The sequence below is a fragment of the Argentina silus genome, assembly GCF_951799395.1.
Source record: "Argentina silus genome assembly, chromosome: 16".
In the NCBI taxonomy this organism is placed as follows: domain Eukaryota; kingdom Metazoa; phylum Chordata; class Actinopteri; order Argentiniformes; family Argentinidae; genus Argentina; species Argentina silus.
In genome coordinates, this window is record NC_139670.1 from 14,242,331 (window position 1) to 14,267,252 (window position 24,922).

Sequence of the window (24,922 nt, forward strand, 5' to 3'; positions counted from 1 at the left end):
CTTCTTATGTCAAATGTGGATTAGATCAGAAAAATGTCAAAACAAAAAAATAACTCAATGCTGCCATCTTGTGTTGACTTTAGGTCAACATTAAGTTGTGCATTACACATTATTTAGTGCTAAGACAGCTTGCCATCATTCCTACAAACTCACTCACCTCACAGTGCATTGTTGACTGATTGCAGTTTATTGACAGTTTAAGTCTACATGCAGCACAGGTTCCAGTCTTTCTATTTTCATTTCAGTATAAGTACAGTTACCGCAGGCCGACATGTTACCATTGTTGCTCCTGCCTGTCCGCATTTCACCAAAGCATAAAGAAAATTATGCACTTTTCAAATGTTCGTATTACGAGGGTGGTAAGTATGTGGAGGAAGGAAGCAGCTGTCATAGCACTGAATGAGGTCAAACTGTAGACGTGACATAACACTAAATGAGGTCAAACTGTAGACGTGACAAAGTGAATGACACCAAACTGTAGGCATGACAAGCTGAATGACATCGTTGTTTGTGGACAGGCACCTCTGTGACATGTAGATGCCCCTATGGGTGGGGGTGCAAACAGGTTTGTGAGGGTGGTAGGATGTCTGCGAACTGGAGGTATCTCTGTAGCGGAGGGGGCAGAGGGAGCTGCTGAACTACTGCTGTCTGCATCAGAGTCTCAGAGCCCAACATCATCCTGATCTGGAGCCTGCAGAGGTGAGAGAGAGAGGGCAGAGACACTACACACACACACACACACACACACACACACACACACACACACACACACACACACACACACACACACACACACACACACGTTATGTGGCTGTTATATACTCGCCAAATAGACCACTAGCCCCTACCACCTAAACACAAGTGAACTAATTCATTCATGAGAATACACACGTCAAAGCACAAGTGAAGGTCTGAGAGATCTATAAGCAATGTAAAGGTAATTCCATCAAACCTGTCAGGGTAGGGTGTTGGGATCAGGGCGATACGCAATTGGGCAGCAATTCTGAATTCTGTTTTACACTTGATGTGTGTCTTACCTTGGTGTGAGCGTGGAGTCCAGGTGTTCCGTGTCCGTCGCTGGTCAAGTATGTCCAATAGCGGGCGTGGTAGAGTCGACCAATTCTGAAACTCCAGGAAGTAACATAGCACCTCAGGCTCCGCCTTCTTCAGCCTGAAACCAATCACACACAACAGACAAAGCAGTCACACAACACACAAAACATGTAAAGCAGTGACATTAGTTTAGTGTGTGTGTGTGTGTGTGTGTGTGTGTGTGTGTGTGTGTGTGTGTGTGTGTGTGTGTGTGTGTCTTACATGATGGGCTGCAGGAAAAGGGAAGGCTCCAGTCCTGCCTGCAGTAGCGCGGGGAGCCAGTAGAAAGCGGTGTGGAAGCTCCCTCCGTTCAGTGCCACGTACAACAGCTGGCTCAACTCCTCTGGCGTGAACATGCTTCTGCTCTTCTGCTCTGGTCTGGATATGCTGATGCTCTTGCTCAACTGCTCTGGCCTGCAGATACTCCTTTGCTGGATTATTAGCTGCAGCTGCTCGGGTTTGTCGGTGCGAATGGCATACACCCATACCTCCTCGTTTAAACTTGCCCCCGCAGCTAACAACAACCGCACGGATTCACTGAGAGAGAGAGAGAGAGAGAGAGAGAGAGAGAGAGAGAGAGAGAGAGAGAGAGAGAGAAGGGTAAAGGTGAGACTGGTGGAGTGCAAGGGAAGTGTGTGTGTTTGTGTGTGTGTGTGTGTGTGTGCGTGCGTGCGCATGTGTACCTGGAGCAGTTATCTCTGCGTCCGAGGGCGTAGGAGAGGGGTGACTCCCAGCCAAAGACAGAGTTGCAGTTCTGGCCGTCTGGGCTGAAGCCCTCCCTCAACAGCAACTCCACACTGTGGCTCTGCTCATTCTCCACAGCCATGTACAACGGACTCACTGAAAACTCTCCCCGGTCACATGCACGGTCCGTCACAGTAATAAGCTTAGCCAGGACACTGCAAGAACAGAGACCAAACGAGACCAAAAACACCCACCCACCCACACATACATACACACACACACACACACCGACCAACACACACCCACACACACACACACGTGAGAAGATGCCAACGTTTCTTTGAGCAGGAGAAAATACAATTTCAAATGCATGTTTGCATACCTGATGTGTCCGAACTGCGCTGCGGCGTGGATGGGGAGCTGTGGCCAGTCGTGACTGCAGGCTAGGTTTGGGTCAGCACCGTGGGTAAGGAGAACATCCACACAACCCTCATGCCCTTCTTGAGACGAAAGCATCAAGGGCGTAGCCAAGTCCAATGCCTGGGCATTAACATTCGCACCTACAACCAAGACATATATTTATATGCACGATATTGGCAATATATCGCGCAATATTTCTATATATATATCGACTCATATCGCACAGCCGATATGACCAACATAGCATTGGATGCTTTCGTCTTATTTGCAGTGCAAACAACTGTAAATGATCAATGCACATGAAACATAAAAAGAACTCCACCAGTAAGCCATCACACGCAAGCAAGCATTTACAAAAAGTATACCCACGCAGAGCTGTGTACCTGCATCGATGAGGACTTCCAGGCATTCCTGCTGTCCGTACTGGGCAGCTACAAACAAGGGTGTGATCTTGTGATCGTCATACACTTCAAGAATACACTTGCCCGCCAGGATACACACAATCTCCCTGTAACCCTGAGGAGAGAGTGGGAGTGAATGTGTGTGTGTGTGTGTGTGTGTGTGTGTGTGTGTGCGTGTGTGTGTGTGTGTGTACCTTGTAGGCAGCTTGGTGAAGGCAGGTCCAGCTTGAAGCAGTGTGTGTTCCATTGACCTCTGCCCCCTTCCTGACCAGCAACTCTACAACCTCCTTATGCCCACCATCTACAGCTATTCACAAATATACACATAGATGTTGAGTAATCAAGCAATGTCACTCATAGTGTGTGTGTGTGTGTGTGTGTGTGTGTGTGTGTGTGTGTGTGTGTGTGTGTGTGTGTGTGTTACCTGCGTAGAGAGGGCAGGACAGGTCGGTGGTTGGCTGGTTGAGGTTGGCACCTGCTCTGAGGAGGAGTCTGACCACTGCCAGGTGTCCATGTCGTGCGGCAAGGTACAGAGCAGACTCACCCTCGTGTGTTACAGAGCCAACATAGTCACGACGACCGCGGGAGGAACCTGCTGCTCAAGAGCCAATGGAGAGAGGGAATCTTAGGTGAGAGTGCACAAGGTCAACAGTCAAAATAGAGAGGGATTGAGAGAAGGGGGGGGTGCCAGGAGTATATATTGTGGCATGTTTCAACTACCTAATTTGGCTCTGTCTCCTTCATCCCTTCTATTTCACCTGAGCAGAAATAGTTAAAGTGACAATGGAAATATACCACTTTCGTACTGAGCGTGCAGACAGCCATCATCGCCATGCTCTCCCACTCCTTTCCTACCTGCAGCATTGAGGAGCACACGTACACACTCCGTTGCACCGGCCGCTGCAGCTTCGTGGAGCGCGTTCCAGCCACGGTTGTCTCTACTGTCCACGCTGAGGCCACTCTGGATCAGAGAACGCACAAGCCCCCGGTCACCTGTGCGCACTGCCGCAGCAACGCTGGAAACCGTGTCTGTGTAACACTCAGTGAAGTCCATCCTACCACCCTCACGAAGTCTGAAATAAGAGAGGAGAGATGGTGAGTGGAGGATGGACAGGGAAAGGAGAGAGAGCGAGGACAGGAGGGATGAGAGAAGCAAGGAATGGAGCACATGTGGAAAGATGGCAAAGAGAAGATGAAAAGAGAGTTGGAGGGTAGGATGAGAGTAAATGTGTGATGAGAGGAATGAGCGAAGAGGAGAGAGAGTGAATCGGAGTAGTGTGATCTTATTCTCTTAACCTACCCGACCATGTTTAATGCTGCACCGCCCATCCATACGTTGTGGATGACAACAAAGTGCATCAGCAATCATGCTCGGGTAGGTTTGAACCCGACTGAAACGGCGGATTAAAGTTGTATACATTGCGATGGGAAGATTCTCTCAAAATAGTATGGAAGTTGGAATGTATGGAATGGACTTCACCTATTAAGACCGACCGTACCGACTTTGTACCGCAGAACTGAGGCACCACAGGGGATCACACGTACGTACAGTTATATGGTCCGCTCGTCCCGGGCTATTAGGACTAGCTAATATAAAATATTGTAAAGACCCCGTTTAAGGCCCGTTAGCATATCAAGGCAAGGAACGTTATGAAAGGAAGCCACCATGGGTTACAAGGGGGAGATAAAACAACCAGGGGCAATGATCGCTCAATTATACGTTTCCACACTATTCGTAAACAGCTTTGAATACCTGATATCATGTCCAATTCAATTCTAGTATCTGACTGATATAATAACTATTTGGTTAGGTAGCCAGATGGCGAGCAAGCTAGGTGTACGGTTAGATTATCGTAGCTAGAGCTCACAACAAGGCAATCACGTTTCTCGTAAAAGGTATTTTAAAGCAATGCAATCATTATTTCAGGGTTGTAATCAATAGGAATTCATGTTAAATCAATGCGGGTTTACCATATGACTCCAGTTATGCCAAGTGAAGTGTTTGCCAGCCCTGTTTATTTGGCAACATCAACAAACCAAAACACACAGATGTAGCCGCCCACGTTCAACTACTTCCGTACAATGTCACATGGCCGTTTAGGACCAATACGGTACGGTGATGTCATTGGGCCTGATAGGATAGCTCAGAGGTGGCTGCTTTTTTCTATTCGTGTCACATATAATGCCGGGGGGCAGTTTCACTTGGAATCAGATTGGAAGTTGAGCTCAGATGATAGAATGCTTTCGGTGTTGAAGCTGCCGGGGGGCAGGCAGGGTAGACCCTCCTCTTTTGACCAAATATGGACTCAGGCAGGCAGGCAGGCGTGAATCTACTTCTAACTTCAGCCCTAGACTAAAAACATTAGTTAACTTTTCATTAGTTTTAGAAATACTACAAGAAATATACACATCAATATGAGTACCTAGGCTATGTGCAAGGGGGTAAAAGGGAAGGGAGGGGTCTGGTTACGAACCATGGTTAGGGTAAGGGTGAGTGAGCCTTCCTATAATAAAATAGAGAAAAAAGAAAAGGAAATAATCATAGTGCTTGTGTGTGTGTTAGCTCGGTTTGGCAAAATTGGAGCATGATGGACAGAGGGGTTTCTTTGGCCCATTGTGCTTCGTTCTTTTGTGATCAGGACCAATCAATCCCTGTTATAAGGAAATAGCCCCTCTCTGGACCAATGATAGACGAGTGTGTGCGGAAATGTAGTGCAGCGTGCGAATTGTTTTTGTACACCTGTGTTCCCTGATCGCCAATAACCGGTGAACGACAATACATTGGATATACAATCTAGCATGTTCTGGCTAGATTAGATATCCAACTTTTCAATCGCGAAATCGCTCAAAAGTGTTATTTTTTCCGAAAACACGTATGCTAATTTACGACCCATAAAGCTAGTTCGCTACAAATGCGTATAAACTAAATTACACCGGAAAACATCCTTTAAATACACTTACACTCATACCATAGTTGTGAATGTCAGAGTATTGCGCAACATCAACACCCGGAAACAGAAGCTACACGAGTAGATTTTCAAGGCCGAGCCGGATTTTGTCTGTGTTCTCTGAACGACAATAACTGGCAAGGTCCGATAATAAAACTTCCTGTTTCGTTTTCGTAACTTCAAAATAAAAGCGCGAGGTAAGAGATCACTGGAAATTCATGGGATCACAATAGTTTATCATATTTTGGTAAACTATTGTGGAAAAATTATGTAACAGAAAGTATGTACAATTTCAAAAAAGTAATTTAGATCATTATAATGTACATATTTGTGCAATTACATGTATAGGGCACATATAATGGGCTGTAAACAAATAATATTCCAAGGCTAAACATGATTTTTACTACCATTCTACTCAAAAACACTTATATATATATATCAAGTGAGTTTCAACCATGAGTGGTGTCATACAAAGTGTTTTTTTTGGTGGTGTCATACAAAGTGCTTTTTACTGTGACCCAACAGTCCAAAGTGTCACTTCTAGACTGCATAGGGGACACATAATGGACTGTACACAAATTATATTCCAAGGCTAAACTTGATTTCACTACCACTCTACTCAGCAGCACTTCTAGAATATGAATCAAGTCAGATTCAACCATGAGCGGTGTCATACAAAGTGTTGTTGGCTTTCTATTGTGGCCCAACAGTTCAAAGTGCCATACCTAGACTGTGTAGGGGACACATAATAGACTGATTCAATCAAGTTTAGCCTTGGAATATTATTTGTGTACAGTCCATTATGTGTCCCCTATGCAGTCCAGCAGTCCCTCATCAGGGTAATTAGGATATTACAATACTTACAAACCCTTAAAAACACAAATAATACATTGAGAAGATTATATATTTATATTCAGACATAGTTACATATAATTTGTAGCTCCTTTATGCATATTTACTATTTCTAAATGCTTACACAAGTATAACGTGGGCGCTTTTATTTTGAAGAAATCCTCATTTTTATACACCCGAGGTAGGTGGGCGGAGTCCCACTACTGTCGTTCACAGAACACAGCTCTAGCTAGCTAACGGCTAACGTTAGTGGAATGGCTTACAGAAATCCATAAACTGCGGTTAAAAAAATAAAAATAATTTTAACAGAAAGTCAATCCCATATCAGATAATTCTGTGTATACTCATTGAAAGAGGTGATCGAAACATGAAACGAGATGTCAGGATACTGTTGCTGGGGGAACGTAAGTCAATGCTGTTCGTAAATTGACTCCCAATTTAGCGCGCTAGCTGAGGTTAGCCAGCTTGGAGTTAGCGGGCTAAAGTTGGTATAGCCTAGCTAGCTACCTTTATTGTGGAACTTTTTGGAGAGTGGGATGCAGTTTGTTCGCACGTTATTAGGAAGGACATCATAATAAATCAGATTTTAGACATCAATGGGCAGGCTGCGGCACACAACATTCCATCACTAATCAGTTAGCTAGCTAACTTGCCAGAATATTTGACAGCTGTCAAAGTTGGTTAGTTTGTCTACAAACTAAGGCCAAGTTCGTGAGTGTATTATACACAGTTTACTACTAGCTATCTATGTCGTTGGTTGGACTTGATAACTAAATGACGGGGTTAGGGTTATGAGTTTAGAACAGTTAATGCAGCAGACCAGGAGATGTATGATGTAGCGTAGTGTTGCAGATAACTTGACCGACCCCCAATAACTACAACTATTCCTGTGTTCTCTGGGGTATTCTCATTGATCGTTTCATAACCAGTGATACAACAGTGCTCAGGGTATAATAACAACTCTTATCAGGGCGTAGTACTGTGACTGTGGTTAACCAAATAAAGAAATATATTGATTGTTGGAAGCTAATTTAGGCTGTAGATAAAGCTCATGTTAAAGTTCACCTGTCCTCTGAAAAAAACCTTGATAACAGTATACTCAGACTTGATAGTATGATACAGGCAATGATGTAGACCATCTTTCCTGCGAGGTCAATATCATTTGCATTAGGGTTTACCTACCTATTGGATCCATAGTTTTCAGGGTTTACCCACTTGTTTTTATTTACCACTGCATCCCTGGATACAGTACACTAGAAGACCAGGGGAGGCTGGTGGAGGCAGAAATCGGAGGACAGGCTCATTGGAATGCATGGAATGGATTGTACAATGAGCACGTCCTCCGATTTCTGCCTCCACCAGCCTCCCCTGTAGTAGACTATACACAGACACTTTAGTAGACTGAGTATAGGTAAGCCAGAGTATTAGGCCCATATTTAATCCAGCTCTGTCTGCTTATGTGCTGGCTTGCTTGGCTGGGGAAAGTGATCTGTTTACCTGGCTGAGGGCTTGACCTCAAACCCAAGGTGAACTGTGTTTGTTGTTGTTTTTTCACCTGTACTGTGAGTCCTGAAGTCCACTCCTCTGTGCTACCTTCCTCCTTTTTTTAATGACCCCTCATCCTTCTTTTTCTCTCTGTCTGTTCACAGCCAAGGTGGGGAAGACCTCACTCATCATGTCCTTGGTTGGGGAGGAGTTTCCTGAACATGTAAGTGTCTAAAAGACAACATGCTTTTGCGCTGGTCTGTGGGGTGTTGCTGACTGGTCCCTGAGATGGTCAGCTGACACAGTATACGTTTTAATGGAAGTGGTCCACCGAATAGGAAGGACCATAACTTGTCGGTCCCAAGGACACAAAAGGTAGAAAAACACTGCTTTAGTTTCTCAGAGGTCAGCTGAGCTAGTTTGGGGATAGATGGACAAACATGATGTGAAACTGCTGTGGGTACTGGAAGAATGAATCGGGAAACAGTGGGAATGAAACCATGGTACCCCAGAGTCTGACCTGTGTCATCTCTGCCCCCACCCCCTACAGGTGCCTCTCCGAGCAGAGGAGATCACCATCCCTGCTGATGTCACCCCAGAGAAGGTGCCTACACACATAGTCGACTACTCAGGTGAGGAGCTGTGATACTGGTCACACACACACACACCACAGTTGACTACTCGGGTAAGGCAACACAGGCCTTGACAATGAACTGAGTGCGTTACTGCTCTGACCCAACAGAAACTGAGCAGACGGATGAGGTCCTAAGAGAGGAGGTTGTCAAGGTAAGGCTTGTCCTAGAGCCTGCTATACAGAATGGATTTATGTCTCCGGCTAGTACTGTCCTGTGTCGTTCCACCTCTGTCCCTAGGCTGAACGGCAGAGCCATCAGATAGGAGAGGATTTACATATGTCCTTACTGCGGACAGCTTTTGTTACCTCGTAAATGAAGCATGATTATGGCCAGTCGATCTCACTACATTATATGACACACTGGAACAGAGACTTGTTTATGCCCTTGCACTGGTGTACCTTAACTCTCAATGGGTTGAGTGGGATTGGTTGAGAACTTCAGAAGTGTGCGTGTGCGTGTGCGTGTGCGTGTGCGTGTGCGTGTGAGTTTTATGTGATTATAAAGTCCTTGCCAACCATGACCTCTTGAACCCATGCAGGCAAACGTGGTGTGTGTGGTGTATGATGTCACCCAAGAAGAAACAATAGACAAGGTGCTGTAACAGTCTCTCTCTCTCTCCATCTATCTATCTCTCTAGCTATCTCTCTCTATATCTATCTCTCACACACGCACATACAATCACACAATCATTCATACTGTTTCCCCATGATGTAGCACTGCTCATTTTCATAGCAGTCTGATAGCACTTAGCATGCTTTAACTAGTAGTTGCAACATATGGGACCAGCAGTATGGTCAAAGACAGCTGTTATTGGTGTATTTCTATAATGTCATCTTACTGCTCTTCCAGATCAGAACCAAGTGGATTCCCCTGGTGAATGGCCAAGCAGAGAAGGGGAACAAGTATGTATTGTGTGTGTGTGTGTGTGTGTGTGTGTGTGTGTGCGAGTGTGTGTGTTTGTGCGTGCGAGTGTGTGTGTGTGTATGTGTGCGTGCGTGCGAGCCCGCACAGAGAGGAGTGTACCAGCAGCGCACATAGCAGACCTTACTGTGTGGGGATTATAATCCTCCCGTATGATGTCACAGGGTACCTATCATCCTTGTGGGGAACAAGTCGGACCTGCGCTCTGGGAGCTCCATGGAAACCATCCTACCAATCATGAACCAGTTCTCTGAGATCGAGACGTGCGTAGAGGTGAGTAGGAAAGCTTCTATACTGACACTTCAACTCCTCTTCAACTCAATAATGAATCCAACTGTTTTAATGGGTTATATATCATGTAATTACTGACTGTTTGTCTTTATCCAGTGTTCTGCCAAGAACCTGAAGAACATCTCAGAACTGTTCTACTACGCCCAGAAGGCCGTGCTGCACCCCACCGCCCCGCTCTATGACCCCGAAGACAAACAGGTTCGCCATTCTGGGGATGGCGGGGGGGGGTATAGCTAAATCAAGCACACCTCAAATACCTTACACTTTCAAGTTATGTCACATGTATTTTGCCTCGGTCTGATGGCTTGGTGGAGTCCTAACACCATGTCTGTGTCTGTCTCGTCTCGTCTCTCTCATGTGATTGGTCCAGCTGAAGCCCATGTGTGTGCGAGCGCTCAGCCGCATCTTCAACATCTCAGACCAGGACAACGACCGCATCCTCAGTGACGCTGAACTCAACTGCTTCCAGGTGAGGGGTCAAATAACACCCGTTCATTCGTCCATCCGTCCGTCCGTCCGTCTGTCCATCCGTCCTTCCACCCATCCCGTCCATCTTTACATTTACAAACATACATGTACAAAAGTTTATTGTGTGAAACGGCCCATTAAAACCGCTGAAGATTTAGCTTTGTGTGTGTGTGTGTGTGTGTGTGTGTGTGTGTGTGTGTGTGTGTGTGTGTGTGTGTGTGTGTGTGTGTGTGTGTGTGTGTGTGTGTGTGCGTGCGCACATTTCTGTGTGTCTCCACAGAAATCGTGCTTCGGCAACCCCCTGGCCCCCCAGGCTCTGGAGGACGTGAAGACGGTCGTCTGGAAGAACACCAGCGACGGTGTGCAGGACAACGGCCTCACGCTCAACGGTGAGGGACAGGAGACCAGAGTTAGATCAGGGGAGTTAGGGCTCAGCTCAGGCTCTCTGTGTTGCAGTCCAATTTACAGGCTACAGGCTTTAGTCTGTAGGAAACATTTCTTTCAACCTTTATTGATTCCATGGAGGTCAAGAAAACGATTTGGCAAGGCCTGGTATGCTGCTAAGTGCTTTAGTTAACGCCACGTCTTTGTCTCCTCCTCGTCCTGCAGGCTTCCTGTTCCTCAACACGTTGTTCATCCAGAGAGGGAGACATGAGACCACCTGGACCATCCTCCGCAAGTTTGGCTACGATGACACGCTGGAGCTCACAGACGACTACCTATACCCACAGTATGTATGACTGTACACTACCTATACCCACAGTATGTATGACTGTACACTATCTATACCCACAGTATGTATGACTCTACACTATCTATACCCACAGTATGTATGACTGTACACTACCTATACCCACAGTATGTATGACAATACACTACCTATACATTTACATTACATTTGCATTTATGGCATTTAGCAGACGCTTTTTTATCCAAAGCGACTTACAACAAATACATTTGTCTAAGTAAGTCAATCATCTATCCATCAGTCATCATAAGAAAAAGTAATCTATGCATGGACGGGGCTATTGGCAGTCACAATGCTAGAAAAAGGAAGAATTACTTTTTTCTTTTTTTTCTTTTTTTTTCTTTCTATTAATTTATTTACAGTAGAGAAACTTGTATAGGGGGGTAGTGGGGATGAAGAGGTCTTTAGGAGGGACAGTTAAGATGTAGCCTGAAGCGATGGGTCTTTAATCTATGGCGGAAGATTGGTAATGACTCTGCAGTCCTGACAGCAGTGGGAAGCTCGTTCCACCAGCGGGGCGCCAGGACAGTGAAAAGCCGTGACCGAGTAGCGCGGCTGCTGCATCCACGTAGTGTCATCAGTGCCAGGCGGCCAACCGAGGTGGAAGAGCGGAGTGATCGGGCAGGGGTTTGGGGCCTGACCATAGCTTGCAAGTAGGGAGGGGCTGTTCCCTTTGCTGCCCGGTAGGCGAGCCCCAGGGTTTTGAATCTGATGCAAGCTGCTACCGGGAGCCAGTGGAGGGTGCGAAGGAGGGGGGTGACATGGGAGAATTTGGGGAGATTGAACACCAGACAGGCGGCAGCATTCTGGATGAGCTGCAGAGGCCTGATGGTGGAGGCGGGGAGACCGACCGGAGGGTGTTGCAGTAGTCGAGAGATGGAGAGATCAAGGCGAGAGATCACAAGTGTCTGGACCAAGAGTTGTGCTGCTTCTCTGGTGAGGAATGGCCGTATCCTTCTGATGTTGTAGAGGCCCTCCGTGACAGCAAGGAGTGCAGTCTCAGTAGAGTGCCCAGCCTTAAAGCCGGATTGGTGAAGGTCAAGGAGGTTGTTCTGAAGGAGTTAGTGAGACAGTTGGTTAGAGACAAGCACGTTCAAGGGTTTTAGATTATAGTCTGTAGTTATGGACAGATATATCTGCCGATATATATTAAAAAAAAAAGTAAACAATGGGAAAAAGATGCTCTTAATGCTGACTAAGCAAAAATCCATATCTCAATAATGACCTGAAATGATCTCCATTGATAAATAGAGCAACATTTATTCATGTCATGTGCACAGTTACTATGCCAAATGAGAATTTCACATAGTGCACTGCATATTGATATCAGTGATTTGCTGTTCAATCTAAGTTGTTGTGACAGTTTGATTACTTAGTTAGTTTTGTTATGCTCAGTATATTTAATTTGCAAAAACATTTTATTTTTTAAAAATGCAGCGTGAAAAGCATTCTTAAAACATAAGAGTTGCCAACCACTGTAATTTCCAGTTATGCTTTAGTCCAGCCCTCCCCCTCCCCCTCCCCAAGACGAAGTGGTATATTCCGCTCTCTTCATGAGAGTAAACAAACCTGCGTCATGCAGCCATGCTGATACGGTTAATGCTGATAAGCTGCTTTTGACAACATTTAGCTAGAACGTCTGAACGTCTGAAATTCATGGATACAAGCCAGCCGTATTAACTGGTGAAATTAATGATTGGTAAATAATATCTTATCCCTATACCCACAGTCCTGTCTATACACTACCAGTGGTTGTGGGTGTGGGTGTGTGTCTGTGTGTGTGTACGCCCAGGTATTTATATGGATGTGGGTGTGTGTATGGTATGCCCAGGTATTAATGGTTGCTTGTTGTGTGTGTTTCCAGGTTACGTGTTCCTGCAGGTTGTACAACAGAGCTCAACCACCTGGGTCACCAGTTCCTCCAGAAACTCTTTGACAAGTATGACGAGGTGATTGACAGCTCCAACGTGTGTGTGTGTGTGTGTGTGTGTGTGTGTGTGTGTGTGTGTGTGTGTATATGTATATCCTACATTAAGAGACAAACAACAGTCATATACATATAAACAACATGTATGTATGTAGTATGCTGTTGAATATGTGTTGTGAAGACCTAACAGTGTATATATGGTGTATTATTCTACCTCTCTACCAGGATAAGGACTCGGCCCTGTCCCCTGCGGAGCTCAAGAACCTGTTTAGTGTATTTCCCTACATGCCCTGGGGTGCTGACGTGTACACGGCAGTCCCAACCACGGACAAGGGATTCATCTCGTTCCATGGATACATGTGTCAATGGATGTGAGTGGTGGTCCCAGGGCATGCAGACCAGCATGCATCTCTGTGTGAGGATGTGTAGACACTGATTCTGATCCCCAGTCTGTAGTGTGTTCCATGTTGACGAGTGTGTCTTGCCTCCACACACACACACACACAGGCTCTCAGCGTACATCGACATCCATCGCTGCCTTGAGTACCTGGGTTACCTGGGCTACCCCATCATCTCTGAGCAGGACTCCCAGACCGCAGCCGTCACAGGTGTGTGTGTGTGTGTGTGTGTGTGTGTGTGTGTGTGTGTGTGTGTGTGTGTGTGTGTAGGGGAGGGGGGTGCGCGCATCACGTCAGTGTATGCACGTGTACGCACGCTTCATGACCACTCACAACCTCATTTTAGACTAGAAGTAGCCTCTCTAGGAAGGTAGAGATACGTTACCTACAACCTGTAATCCTAGTCCCATAAAAACCTGATTGGCTGCACAGGATTACAACTGTAATCTGGTCCACTATAGCAAGGCCACACAGACTTACACACATACGTGTACTGTCAGGAATGACAATAGAAAGTCAACTTGGAAATGTAAACATTTCAGAGCAAATTAAACTAATGTTTTGTAATGATAGTTATCTCTATCTTTGATCGCCAAATTTGAAATCAAACAATTACTATGGGGTCAAAGTAGAGATTCTCATCTTGAATTCAATGTTTTTCAGATTGGGTTTTAAACCTATTCCTCCTCTTCCAGGGCTCCAAAAGTACTTCAGCCTCATAATGGCTTCCCTGACTTTCATTGACGTTGCTTTGGTCCTCGTGCTAAAAGAAGATAAAATGCAATTTTTCCATGGAGGGCGCTGTATTATGTTCCTCAGTTACTTCAGTGTTTTCGCAGTATTTTTAGTGCATTTTGACATGAATGAATAAACCTGAGTCTGTTTTCATAATGCAATCCACCTTGTTTAAACATCCTGGGTAGAACCCAGATCCTGAAACCACAATTAACCTCTCATTGAATCCTAATGAGGTGTTTGTGTGTGTGTGTGTGTGTGTGTGTGTGTGTGTGTGTGTGTGTGTGTGTGTGTGTGTGTGTGTGTGTGTGTGTGTGTGTGTGTGTGTGTGTGTGTGTGTGTGTGTGTGTGTGTGTGTTTTCACTCGCCTGTTTGTGTTAGTGTGAGACTGGAGTTTGTGTGTGTGTGTGTGTGTGTGTGTGTGTGTTTTTCACTCGCCTGTTTGTGTTAGTGTGAGACTTGAGTTTGTTTGTGTGTGTGTGTGTGTGTGTGTGTGTGTGTGTGTGTGTGTGTGTGTGTGTGTGTGTGTGTGTTTTCACTCGCCTGTTTGGTTCAGTGTGAGACTTTGTGTGCACATCCGTGTGTGTGCGCGCGTGTGCATGCATCTCACAGTAGCAGGATTAGAGCCAGTGACGTAACACTAGTAATCTCGCACATACTCAGCCTGTCCTGCCCTGTGCTCCCCCCGTTCTGACCCATCCTCCCCCCCGTCTTGCTCTGTGCTCCCCCCGTCCTGCCCTGCCCTCCCCCTGTCCTGCCCTGCCCTGCCCTATGCTCCCCCCGTCCTGCCCTGCGCTCCCTCCGTCCTGCCCTGCCCTGCCCTCCCCCCGTCCTGCCCTGCCCTGCCCTCCCCCGCCCCATCCTGCCCTGCCGCAGAGGTGAGCTGCTTTAGCTGACCCAGCTATAAATATGGAAGAGAGCCAAAAGCTGCCATGATCGACTAATATATGCCATTTAGCTGACACTTTTATCCAAAGCGACTTACATTGCAGTGAGTGCATCCATTTTTCAGTATATATGGTCCCAGCAGGAATCAAACCCACAACCTACGCGTTGTTAGCGCCATGCTCTACCAACTGAGCCACAGAGGACCACAACAACAACAATCGACTGTACATACACACTCCCCGGGAGACAGGCTCATCTTGGACCTCTGTCTGCAGACCCAAAGTAGCATTCACTGCAGACACCTCTCCCCCCCCCACGCAGTTGTTTTTCATTTTCGTCCAAGGGTTGTTTACGGAAGCGAGTTAGTTACCTAGAAGTTTGCAATGGAGACATGCCAGTAATTCAATTTTGACCATCAACGTCCCCCCCAGTTATGACTGAATAAATGCCATTGACTGTTTGACAGACTCTGGAGTGTGGAGCGTGTGAAGCACCCTGAGTCTGTCGAGATGGACTACTATTAAAAAAAATGGAATCAATGTTGCCCTGGTGTGTGTGTGTGTGTGTGTGTGTGTGTGTGTGTGTGTACACAGTGACACGAGAGAAGGAGGTAGACCAGGAGAAGGGTCAGACTCAGCGGTCAGTGTTTCTCTGCAAGGTGATTGGTCCGCGAGGGACGGGGAAATCAGCCTTCCTGCAAGCCTTCCTGGGCCGGAATGTAGTGGTACGATACACACACACACACACACACACACACACACACCTTCCATACACTATACTACACATCCGTATGCCATCTCACTTTTATGTTGACTCAAAATAACTACAGATGGAAACAAACTGCTTAGTATACCTTCCCTTCAAATAAACTAGCTTGGCTCTATGACCAAGCAGCTCTCTCTTCTCTTGAAGGTTTTACCAATACGATGTTTTGAATGGAAGCAATGCTGAATGTTTAAAACCCACCTTATTATGTGTGTGTGTGTTTGTGTTTGTGTGTGTGTGCGCGTGTGCGCGTGCGTGCAGAGAGAGGAGCGTTCCAGTGGTGCCTTGTCTTTCTACACCATCAACACAGTCCAAGTCAGCAACCAGGAGAAGTACCTCATCGTGAGTACTTGTCCTCACTGTGACCTTTACTCTGACCCTCGACCCCTGTGGAGTCTCACCCCCCCCCCCCCCCCCCCCTGTTCTGTCCTCTGCCCCGGCAGCTGTACGAGGTCGACGTGGAAACAGAATTCCTGAAGTCGTCAGACGCGTCATGTGACGTAGCTTGCCTCATGTACGACACCAGCGACCCTCACTCCTTCGACAACTGTGCCAGTATCTACAAGGTTGGTAGAACACACACATTGTAGGGACAGTATGTTTGGGGTTGGGGAATCTTCAACAGTAGCCTAATACCATTAAGTCATAGTAATCTTCACATCAATCAAATTTTATTTGTCAGTTATACTACATACAGTTGTAATTGACAGAGTGAAATGTTTTGCTGCTGGGGGGGTTAGTTGAGCAGTCTTATGGCCTGTGGGTAGAAACTGTTCCGGAGCCTGTTGGTCCGGGTCTGGATGCTCCGGTTCCTTTTGCCAGAAGGTAACAGAGAGAACAGGGCATGGCTGGGGTCCCTGATGATCTTCCCAGCCTTCCTCTAGCTCCTCTCAGAGTAGAGGACCTGAATGGCTGGTCTTAACCTGGTCTTGGGCTAGTGTGTTCATATGTTGGGTTATTATAGAGTGGGCTAGGACATGGTACATAAGGCAATGACCAACCCCTGATAACCGGGACATGAAAAACACAAGGCAGAGGCACTTCTAGCTGAAATACGTATGTTTTTATTTATCAAATAACATGTATGTGTCACATACTCGTTAGCAGGTTCTCAGACGTTAGGGGGGCATTGATTCGTCATGGTGTTAGTGATGCGTTCATTCGTCACAGTGTTCGGCAGGCGTCCTGTGTCATTGATAAAATGTATTTTCTTTTTTGAAGGTGACGCAGGTGTCTTGTTATGGTGTTCTACACTTTTTTTTCCTCTCTCTCTCTCTCTCTCTCCACCACTCCATCTCTACTCCTCCTTATCCCTTTCTCTCTCTCTCTCTCTCCTTAGCAACACTACATGGAGAGCAGTATCCCGTGTGTGTTGGTGGCGTCAAAGGCGGACCTGACAGAGGTGAAGCAGCTCCATGGAATGACCCCCGCCGAGTTCTGCTACAAACACCGCCTGCCCCCGCCCCTCCCTTTCTCCAGCTTCACCCTCGACTCCGCCTCCTCCAGGAACCTCTACACCAAGCTGGCCTGGGCCGCCATGTTCCCGTATGTAATTCACACACACTCGACATATGCACGCAACGCACACAGAATCAGCAGTACTACTACTGGTAGTGCTTTATTAGTGGAAGATATACAGGGGAGGCTGGAGGAGGTAGCCTCCAGGCATCGATTCCATGCATTGCAATGAGCCTTTCCTCCAATTTCTGTTGTCTCGTGTGTTGATTGGCATCTTCTCTGTCCCTCCCCCAGACACCTAAATGGTTCAGACATGAGCAATACGTCCTTCTGGCTCAGGGTGACGCTAGGAGCAGCCGTGGTCACCGTCCTCGGCTTTGCCCTCTACAGAGCCTTCGCCAGACAGAAATGACCGAGGACATAACCACCGACTGTCGACCACAGACGGCCGCTAGTCTGACCACAGACGGACTGACGGCTAGTCCGTCTGTCCGTCAACCCAACCGGCAGACTAGCCTTCTAGACCAACCTATCAGACCCACTCCAGACCAACCTGTCAGTCTGTTTGTCTACACCAGACAGACTGACAGACAGACAGATGGACGTTTTAGAATACCAAGACTTTATTTATACCCAACGTCCCCTCTCTCCCCTCTCCGCTCTGGTCTTCTGGGCCATTTCCCATGGCTTAGTCTATGATAATACCAGTCAAATGGAGCCAAACGACCATGTATTCCCTCTCTCTCTCCTCCTCCTCCCAACCTCCCAACCATATCTCTCTCCCTCTCCTCCATCTCACTCCCCTGCGTCTCCTCCACTACCCCCTCCCTCGCTTGGCCTTACCCCATCCAACCAGGCTAATGAGGGGTTAGCCTCCCTGAGCAACGCATCCATATGCTGCTGCTACTACGATTACTTCTACTATTGCTAATGCATGGGTGCTTAATCAAGGGAGAATATGCAGAGAAATACTCTTTAAACCCCCAAGATGGTTCCCACACACTTCCACAAGGTGTTCAGGAGGAGAATAGATAAATAGTTGGGGGGGGGGTCTTAGAGCTCTAGCAGCCACGGAGGACCCACTCCGCTGCACGGCCGTGATGTGTCCCAGGAACAGACACATCTTGCTCCTCTCCCTGTGCCTCTCTTGAAGGTCCTCACCAAGACTGGAGCAACAACAATACAGACGGTCTTCCCTTCTCCCTGACCGCTGACCAAGCCACTGAGACAGACGCTCACGTCTGATTTGCCAAATCCTGACGCTTCCCTGTAACAAGCTAGCAGGCAGTACTGTAACTAGCTAGCTGGCTTGTAACTAGCTAGCAGGCAGTAATGTAACTAGCTAGCAGGCAGTAATGTAACTAGCTAGCAGGCTTGTAACTAGCTAGCAGACAGTACTGTAACTAGCTAGCCAACTAGCTAATGTAACTAGCTAGCAGACAGTACTGTAACTAGCTAGCAGGCAGTAATGCAACAAGCTAGCAGACAATACTGTAACTAGCTAGCAGACATGTAACTACCTAGCAGACAGTAATGTAACTAGCTAGCTGGCAGTACTGTAACTAGCTAGCAGACATGTAACTACCTAGCAGACAGTAATGTAACTAGCTAGCTGGCAGTACTGTAACTAGCTAGCAGACATGTAACTACCTAGCAGACAGTAATGTAACTAGCTAGCTGGCAGTACTGTAACTAGCTAGCAGACATGTAACTACCTAGCTGGCAGTAATGTAACTAGCTAGCTGGCAGTAATGTAACTAGCTAGCAGACAGTAGTCTATTGAAACTAGTGAGATAGTTATGCTATTTTAGATTCTGCTAAAGGTGACTGAACTAAATGAACCAGGGGTGAGTTTCCCTAAGCTTAGTAGCACTATGCTACAAAGCTTTTAGGAAACTCACCCAAGATGATAACATTTAGGTTTATTTTCTTATTTAATTTTAAGAGGTTTATCCTCAATGAACAGTAGTGGAAGCTTGCCAGATGAGATGAGAGATCAAATTAGAGTAAATGTCTTTGTTTTGTGCTTCCATGGAGTGAAGACTGATTCTATTGTATATGAAGGATGGGTCTGTAATGCATTCTCCTTACTCCAAACAAATCAGGAATTGCGAAATCATTCTGTATTCATTTATTATTAGAAACCAAATCCTGCCCCTATGCAAGTTAAACCTGCAAATGGTCATTACAGGGATACATAAATACATGTTTCTGACTTCCCTTCCCGTCATCTGACCTTACTTGCATTCACGACTTGTAATTCAAATTTTGGCAAAAAAGTTGTATTTCAGCTAAATTAGAACATGATTGTGTGTGCGTGTGTTGGTGCTTGTGTTAACTTGCATGTGTGCAAAGCTGTACATGGGCAGGTGTGTCAACTAATGTTTTGATTGTATAACTTTTATCTGCCCTGCTTTTTCATTTCTCAATATTGACCAGTGGGTTATTTCAGTTGGGGACCTAGTATACTTGCCACAGCCTAACCATCTATGACTGTTACTGTGGATCATATTGACAGAAAGTGTAAAGATCTTAAAGCGAGAAGCTGACTGAATAAAACAAAGTGAGGATTTTGGACCTGTTGTTTTTTCCTGTGTGTGTGTGTGTGTGTGTCTGTGTGTTCCCATTCAATTGATCCGGTTTTAAATCAATTCATTATCATATGACGTTTTACTCCATACTTGCAAAGAAAGTAAGTCTAGATAGCGACCACTAGATGGGAGTAGTGAGTGAGAACAGCCATGAGTGCGCCTCAAAGTGTTAGGTTATTAGGCATTCAGGTTATAAGGTTATTATTACAAAAAGCCAAGGACTACACAAAGACCTAAAGGTAAACTTACAGAGCTATATTAGCACCATCAATATACATTAATTCGACATTATCTAACTACACAAACGAAAAGGTAGGTACATTTGTCAACGGAATAAAAACGGCATGCATGCATACACCAACACAACTACACGAGAGGGACTATTTTTACAAGGGTGAGGGACGTTGGCACTGAGCCAGTGTTCTTGGGAAAGTGGAGTGAAATTACAATAATAAATCATCTTTTCATCCATTGACTCAGTTAAAATGAAGACCAAAGCGAGGGCGAGCGAACCAACAGCCAACAGGCGCGCTATAAGTAGATAGATAGCATTATTTTAGAATATGAGAACAGTTTATAAACCCTCTTAAAAGTGAAAAGGTGTAGATTTGGTTAATAGGATTCCTTTGAACCTCACATGACATCTGGGGGCTTATTCAGGAGGAAACGTCACAGAACGTTAAAATAGAAATGTGTTATGTAGAACAGGTATGAGGGTATGTCATGTATAGTAGTGAGTCGATTGCTCTATATGTTGTATTTCTATCTGCAATATTGTGAACGTTTTGCCTCACCTGTTTTTGTCTTGAATGAGTGCCCTGACTTACTCAACAACATGTTGTCAATTAATTAAAAACATAGACAATAAATTTGGCATCGCCAAGACACTAAAGACACAGTTATTTATCCAGATGTCCAACACTGTGTGTCACACACATAGTGATAGATATACATGTATTTATTTACATAACTGCACTTTTGCAGTCAGTCTTAATCATCCTCATCCTTAGTCCTATATTTGGTGAATTGGAGAATATGAAAATATGGCGCGAGCGCGCGAACCAACCAAACCAACTGACGATTCAGCAGATGAATATAGACAAAACGTAATGATGCCGCCTTTTTTCAAATGGTTGTGTGCGTGGAATAAGGCTTCAATTAAATATATTATATCGAGTATATTATAGCCCCTCTGGAATCTGTCTAGTGCATTTGATTCATATGAAGGTACATTTGTCATCATGTGTGCGCACGCGTAAAACGCGCGTAATAAGTAGTCTGACCACCGCACCATATTCAGAAGATGAGAAAAGTTTATTGTATTACAGTAGCCTATAAACAGTTTCAAAAGTGATTCAATAGAATCTGCATTTTATTACAAAGAGAATGAATGGATGGATGGAATATGGGAGCATTGGTTTACAAAATGTTGATTTAAACAGTCAGTATATAGAGCCATTACGCCTCTGATGAAAATCTTGCTGACGTCCGTCCCCTACACAGTTCTGCTGTACATTGTAAGGCTCAACAATGCTCGCTATTGAAACAATTGTATTTTTCAGAATGACCTCGTGCACTGAGAACATGAACTATTCACTTGTTCCAATAGACTTATCAATAAAAGTTCCAGATTCGTGTCACAAGCATACCACTAACAGGTGTTTTAATCTACAGGTATCGAAAGGATCTGAGGGGAATAATAAATAGTAACAATAAATGCTGCCACCTAAAATGCTTTGAATCCCAGTCCCTCCCACCGTCTTTTTTGTATTTTTTTTTTTTTTACAGCATAGTCGTATAGTGCAATGGAGTGGAAAACAATTGGTAAAAACATTAGGTTCTTAAGTTCTCATGAGACCATACAAAAATAATGTCACATATAAGAAAACATTTCCTCAGAAAAATATTTACAGTGACTTTTTTTTCCTGCTATCAAAGTCTCTCCGATATTGTCCTCCTTCACTTCTTCTTCGTTGTTGTTTTCTTTGCTGCTGTTTTGGGTTTGGGTTTGGCGGTTTTGGTCTTCTTGGGTTTTGCCTTGCTGGTCTTCGCCTTCACTTTCTTCACCACTTTCTTGGCCTTCACTGGCACCTTCTTCGGAGATTTCTTCACCACCTTCACCGCCTTTGCTTTCTTGGGTTTAACTGGTGACTTTGCTATCACCTTCTTGGGTTTAGAGACCTTCTTGGGCTTGGCTGGGGGTTTTGCGGGCTTCTTTACTGGTTTCACCGCCACCGTTTTAGCTTTGGGTGCCTTCTTGGGGATCACTTTGGCGGGCAGTTTGAAAGAGCCTGACGCGCCGACGCCTTTGGTGTGGTTCAGAGCCCCAGCCTCCGCCATCCTCCTCAAGGCCATCTTGACCTGGATGTCGGAGTTGTCCCCCACCTTGTAGTTTCCCCTGATGTACCTCTGGATGCATTGTCGCGACGCTCCTCCACGGCTCTTTTCCGCTGCGATGGCAGCTTTGATCATCTCGGAGTACTTGGGGTGCGAAGAGGCTTTCTTGGGGGTCTTCGCCTTCTTGGGTTTCTGGGCTGCTTGAGCTGCTGCCGTCTCTGCCATCGTGACTTTCTGTGAGTTCTGTTTAATTCTTCGAGAATATAACTGTTTCAGTTCAAGTATTCCCGGCTGAAGTCTGTCACAATTTGCGTCACAAGCTGCTTAATCTTCACAGACGTGTAAGGTAAGTGAAACGCAAAACTTGACTATTCAGGAGTAAACGAAAGAATAGTATTTTCACCACATACGGTTGTGCGTTGATGCTGATTCTCTAATAATGTATCTTATTCCATGAGCGCTCCTCTGAGTCTATGAAGCCAACACGCGGACGTGATTGAGAACACCAACTGCCAGCAGCTGATCTAGCAGGCTCCATGGAACTCGCACAGTCTCGTTTGTGTTTCTTCATCCTCGAATTATCGTTAAATATAAAAACTCCCGAGTCGCATAGGTCCACAAAATCGTATGGGTTGAAAGTAGACACTTTGGGCTTCACGCACATATTATGGTCCTGGAAAAATTTGCTGACCGATAAACTTTTATTCGCTGAAAACCCACCCGAAGTACTGCGCGTTGTGATCAATTTTGCAGAATTCCGGTTAAATTGACCCAAACAGACGGAACCGACGATAAAAATGAGAAATGCATTATGAAATGTAATCAATACTTAAACGAATACACGTGGGTTGACAGATGCAAAACCTCGTTTTTACTTTTAATACACCGATATAGTTTTCGAACTAACACACCCCGGCCATTGACTTTGAGTGACGTGGTCGAGATTATTTGCTGTTAAACCTCCTATAAATTAAATGACAGAGTATTTCAGGTATTGGTAAAGCACATATTGATAATAAAGATTTCTGTAGGTTGTAGTGGGGTGGTTATGTCGACTTTATGTGATGTTTAAGGGCATAATTCGAAATAAACAAACTGGCACTATGCTTAGACTCGCGACAGAGAGGACCATTGTCAGGACAGTTGCCAACACCTCCAAAGATGTTGTTCTCTGATAATAGTTGACTCAATCTGACTACACTTTGATTACAGGATTATGATAGTCTGATATTAGACAGATTATTCATTCAAGTGGAAGTGCGACAGTTATCCAGGAAAATCCAAACCTATCATTTAACATAGGGTGCATTGATGGCATTCTTTTGTTCAGTAACTGGTGAGGGAGAGTCGATGGAAGGACATGTAGAATTTCCGTGCGGATCACCACATATTTCTCAGTGATTATGAATGCATATGCGCAGCGATATTCATTTGTTACCGCTTAGGAACATTGTAATAGTTTGTTTTTTCTCCAGATTGTTATCTGATGTATTTTCCCTGTATGCCTAAACGCCATCTTGGATCCCATATGAAAGTCATAATACTTCTTTCTCTGCTATCAACTGGATTTTAGTGTTTACATTTAAATGACTATCAACATTATTTGACATGACATCTCCTTAATTTTGAGTATTCGAAATCGGTTACTTTTGACATCCATATATTTTGCAGTCGTTCCATATCATATGACTGCCAAACAGGTCTACAAGCTACTTGCAGCAGGTGATATTTGTTTGTGACCAAAAGTCATATTCAAGTTGTTTTGATAATGAAGTGACTTGTCCATAGCTTCTTGTCTACATGTTCGCCCTAAATTAAGAATTCACTGGAAAAATAAGGTCCAACACAGTTTTTGCTGTATCTCTGCCTCTCTCTCTTTTCCCTCTCCCTCCCTCCCTCTGTGAGTGAGTGAGTGAGTGAGTGAGTGCGTTAACGAACGCGAGTTGGTGGGTGGATGAGTGAGTGAATGAAAGAGTGAGTGAGTGAGTGAGAGAGAATGATTGCGTGAGTGAAAGAATTAGTGAGTGAGTGAGTGAGTGAGTGAGTGAGTGAGTGGGTGAATGAAAGAGTGAAAGGGCGCGCAGAGTGAACGAATGAACGGGCGCGCTCTGGAGTTCGGTAACGTGCTGTTGGCTATTGTATTTCCTATCCAATGCTGTTGACGACTTCTAATAATATAAAAGCAACCATTCACCGACTTTTTTTGCAAATATTCATGTTTGCCTAGTCGGTATTTTTTTAACCACTAGTGGGTCATTATGATCCGAGTATACACTTCTGAGTCTGAGGAGAAGTGGAGTTATTTACTCAGTGGTCGCGCCTCTGGTTTGGTGCTGAAAACAGCACCCAGACAGTCTTTCCTCCCCGCCCCCGCTTTAGACCACTCCCTCCCTACGCCGACAGAGGGACGTCTTTACAATGGACTACCCGTTGTTGGGTCAACAGAATCCGTTGCGTCAACGATATTATACTGGAATGACCCAAAAAATAACTGTATTATGATGACCATTCTTAGAAAACCTATTTTCTGTGGCAGCTCTCAGTGCGCCAACCCTGGTATTTGTAATAATGTGTCCCCTCTTGTCTGAATATGTCTTTATTTGTGTCTGACCACAACACTGGTAACCGTTAACGCGTTGCAGTAATTGCATAATAGCGCCATTTTTGAATGTAGGCAGAGATGTGAGGTGTCGATGTGTACACAATACAAATGAGTCACTATTGTTACTCGTTATCATGTTTCTGATGAAACCTAATGATTTTGTTCGGATGCTGCTGCTGATGATGACGATGCTTATCATGATGATGATGATGATGGTAATAACAATAATGATCATAATAAGTATAATAACAATAATAGGTAATAATACCATAATAG

General features: G+C 45.1%; 3 protein-coding genes across 6 annotated transcripts; 1 reads left to right on the top strand and 2 right to left on the bottom strand.

Moving 5' to 3' along the window:
- Positions 1-536: 536 nt before the first annotated feature.
- On the bottom strand, positions 537-4,654 carry asb3 (ankyrin repeat and SOCS box containing 3). Of its 2 annotated transcripts, none has more exons than XM_083688252.1 (10): positions 4,569-4,654; positions 3,453-3,670; positions 3,022-3,192; positions 2,792-2,904; positions 2,580-2,712; positions 2,159-2,336; positions 1,776-1,991; positions 1,315-1,629; positions 1,038-1,171; positions 537-722 (listed from the first exon to the last, which is right to left on the bottom strand). In XM_083688252.1, the coding sequence occupies exons 2-10, from the start codon at positions 3,649-3,651 to the stop codon at positions 544-546; spliced, it is 1,638 nt and encodes a 545-aa protein (XP_083544378.1). In that variant the 5' UTR covers positions 3,652-3,670; positions 4,569-4,654; the 3' UTR covers positions 537-543. The 2 variants fall into 2 exon arrangements, with proteins under 2 accessions (XP_083544378.1, XP_083544379.1); XM_083688253.1 differs by having other exon boundaries at positions 3,453-3,660; positions 4,577-4,629.
- Positions 4,655-6,625: 1,971 nt separating this feature from the next.
- rhot2 (ras homolog family member T2) lies at positions 6,626-19,693 on the top strand. Of its 3 annotated transcripts, none has more exons than XR_014554658.1 (20): positions 6,626-6,801; positions 8,047-8,105; positions 8,433-8,514; positions 8,625-8,668; positions 9,056-9,109; positions 9,367-9,419; positions 9,603-9,711; positions 9,826-9,927; positions 10,100-10,198; positions 10,478-10,586; positions 10,807-10,927; positions 12,810-12,894; positions 13,098-13,243; positions 13,380-13,480; positions 15,487-15,617; positions 15,920-16,000; positions 16,102-16,224; positions 16,998-17,203; positions 17,411-18,492; positions 18,625-19,693. XR_014554658.1 is itself a non-coding variant. In XM_083687049.1 (19 exons), the coding sequence occupies exons 1-19, from the start codon at positions 6,765-6,767 to the stop codon at positions 17,526-17,528; spliced, it is 1,860 nt and encodes a 619-aa protein (XP_083543175.1). In that variant the 5' UTR covers positions 6,626-6,764; the 3' UTR covers positions 17,529-19,693. The 3 variants fall into 3 exon arrangements, 1 of the variants encoding a protein (XP_083543175.1); XR_014554659.1 differs by having other exon boundaries at positions 17,411-18,468; positions 18,536-19,693; XM_083687049.1 differs by having other exon boundaries at positions 17,411-19,693.
- A 1,351-nt stretch (positions 19,694-21,044) lies between these two features.
- On the bottom strand, positions 21,045-22,473 carry h1-0 (H1.0 linker histone). The gene has a single exon (XM_083687419.1). It carries the CDS (start codon positions 22,267-22,269, stop codon positions 21,667-21,669), a length of 603 nt encoding a protein of 200 aa, XP_083543545.1. The 5' UTR covers positions 22,270-22,473; the 3' UTR covers positions 21,045-21,666.
- Between the last annotated feature and the right edge of the window lie 2,449 nt (positions 22,474-24,922).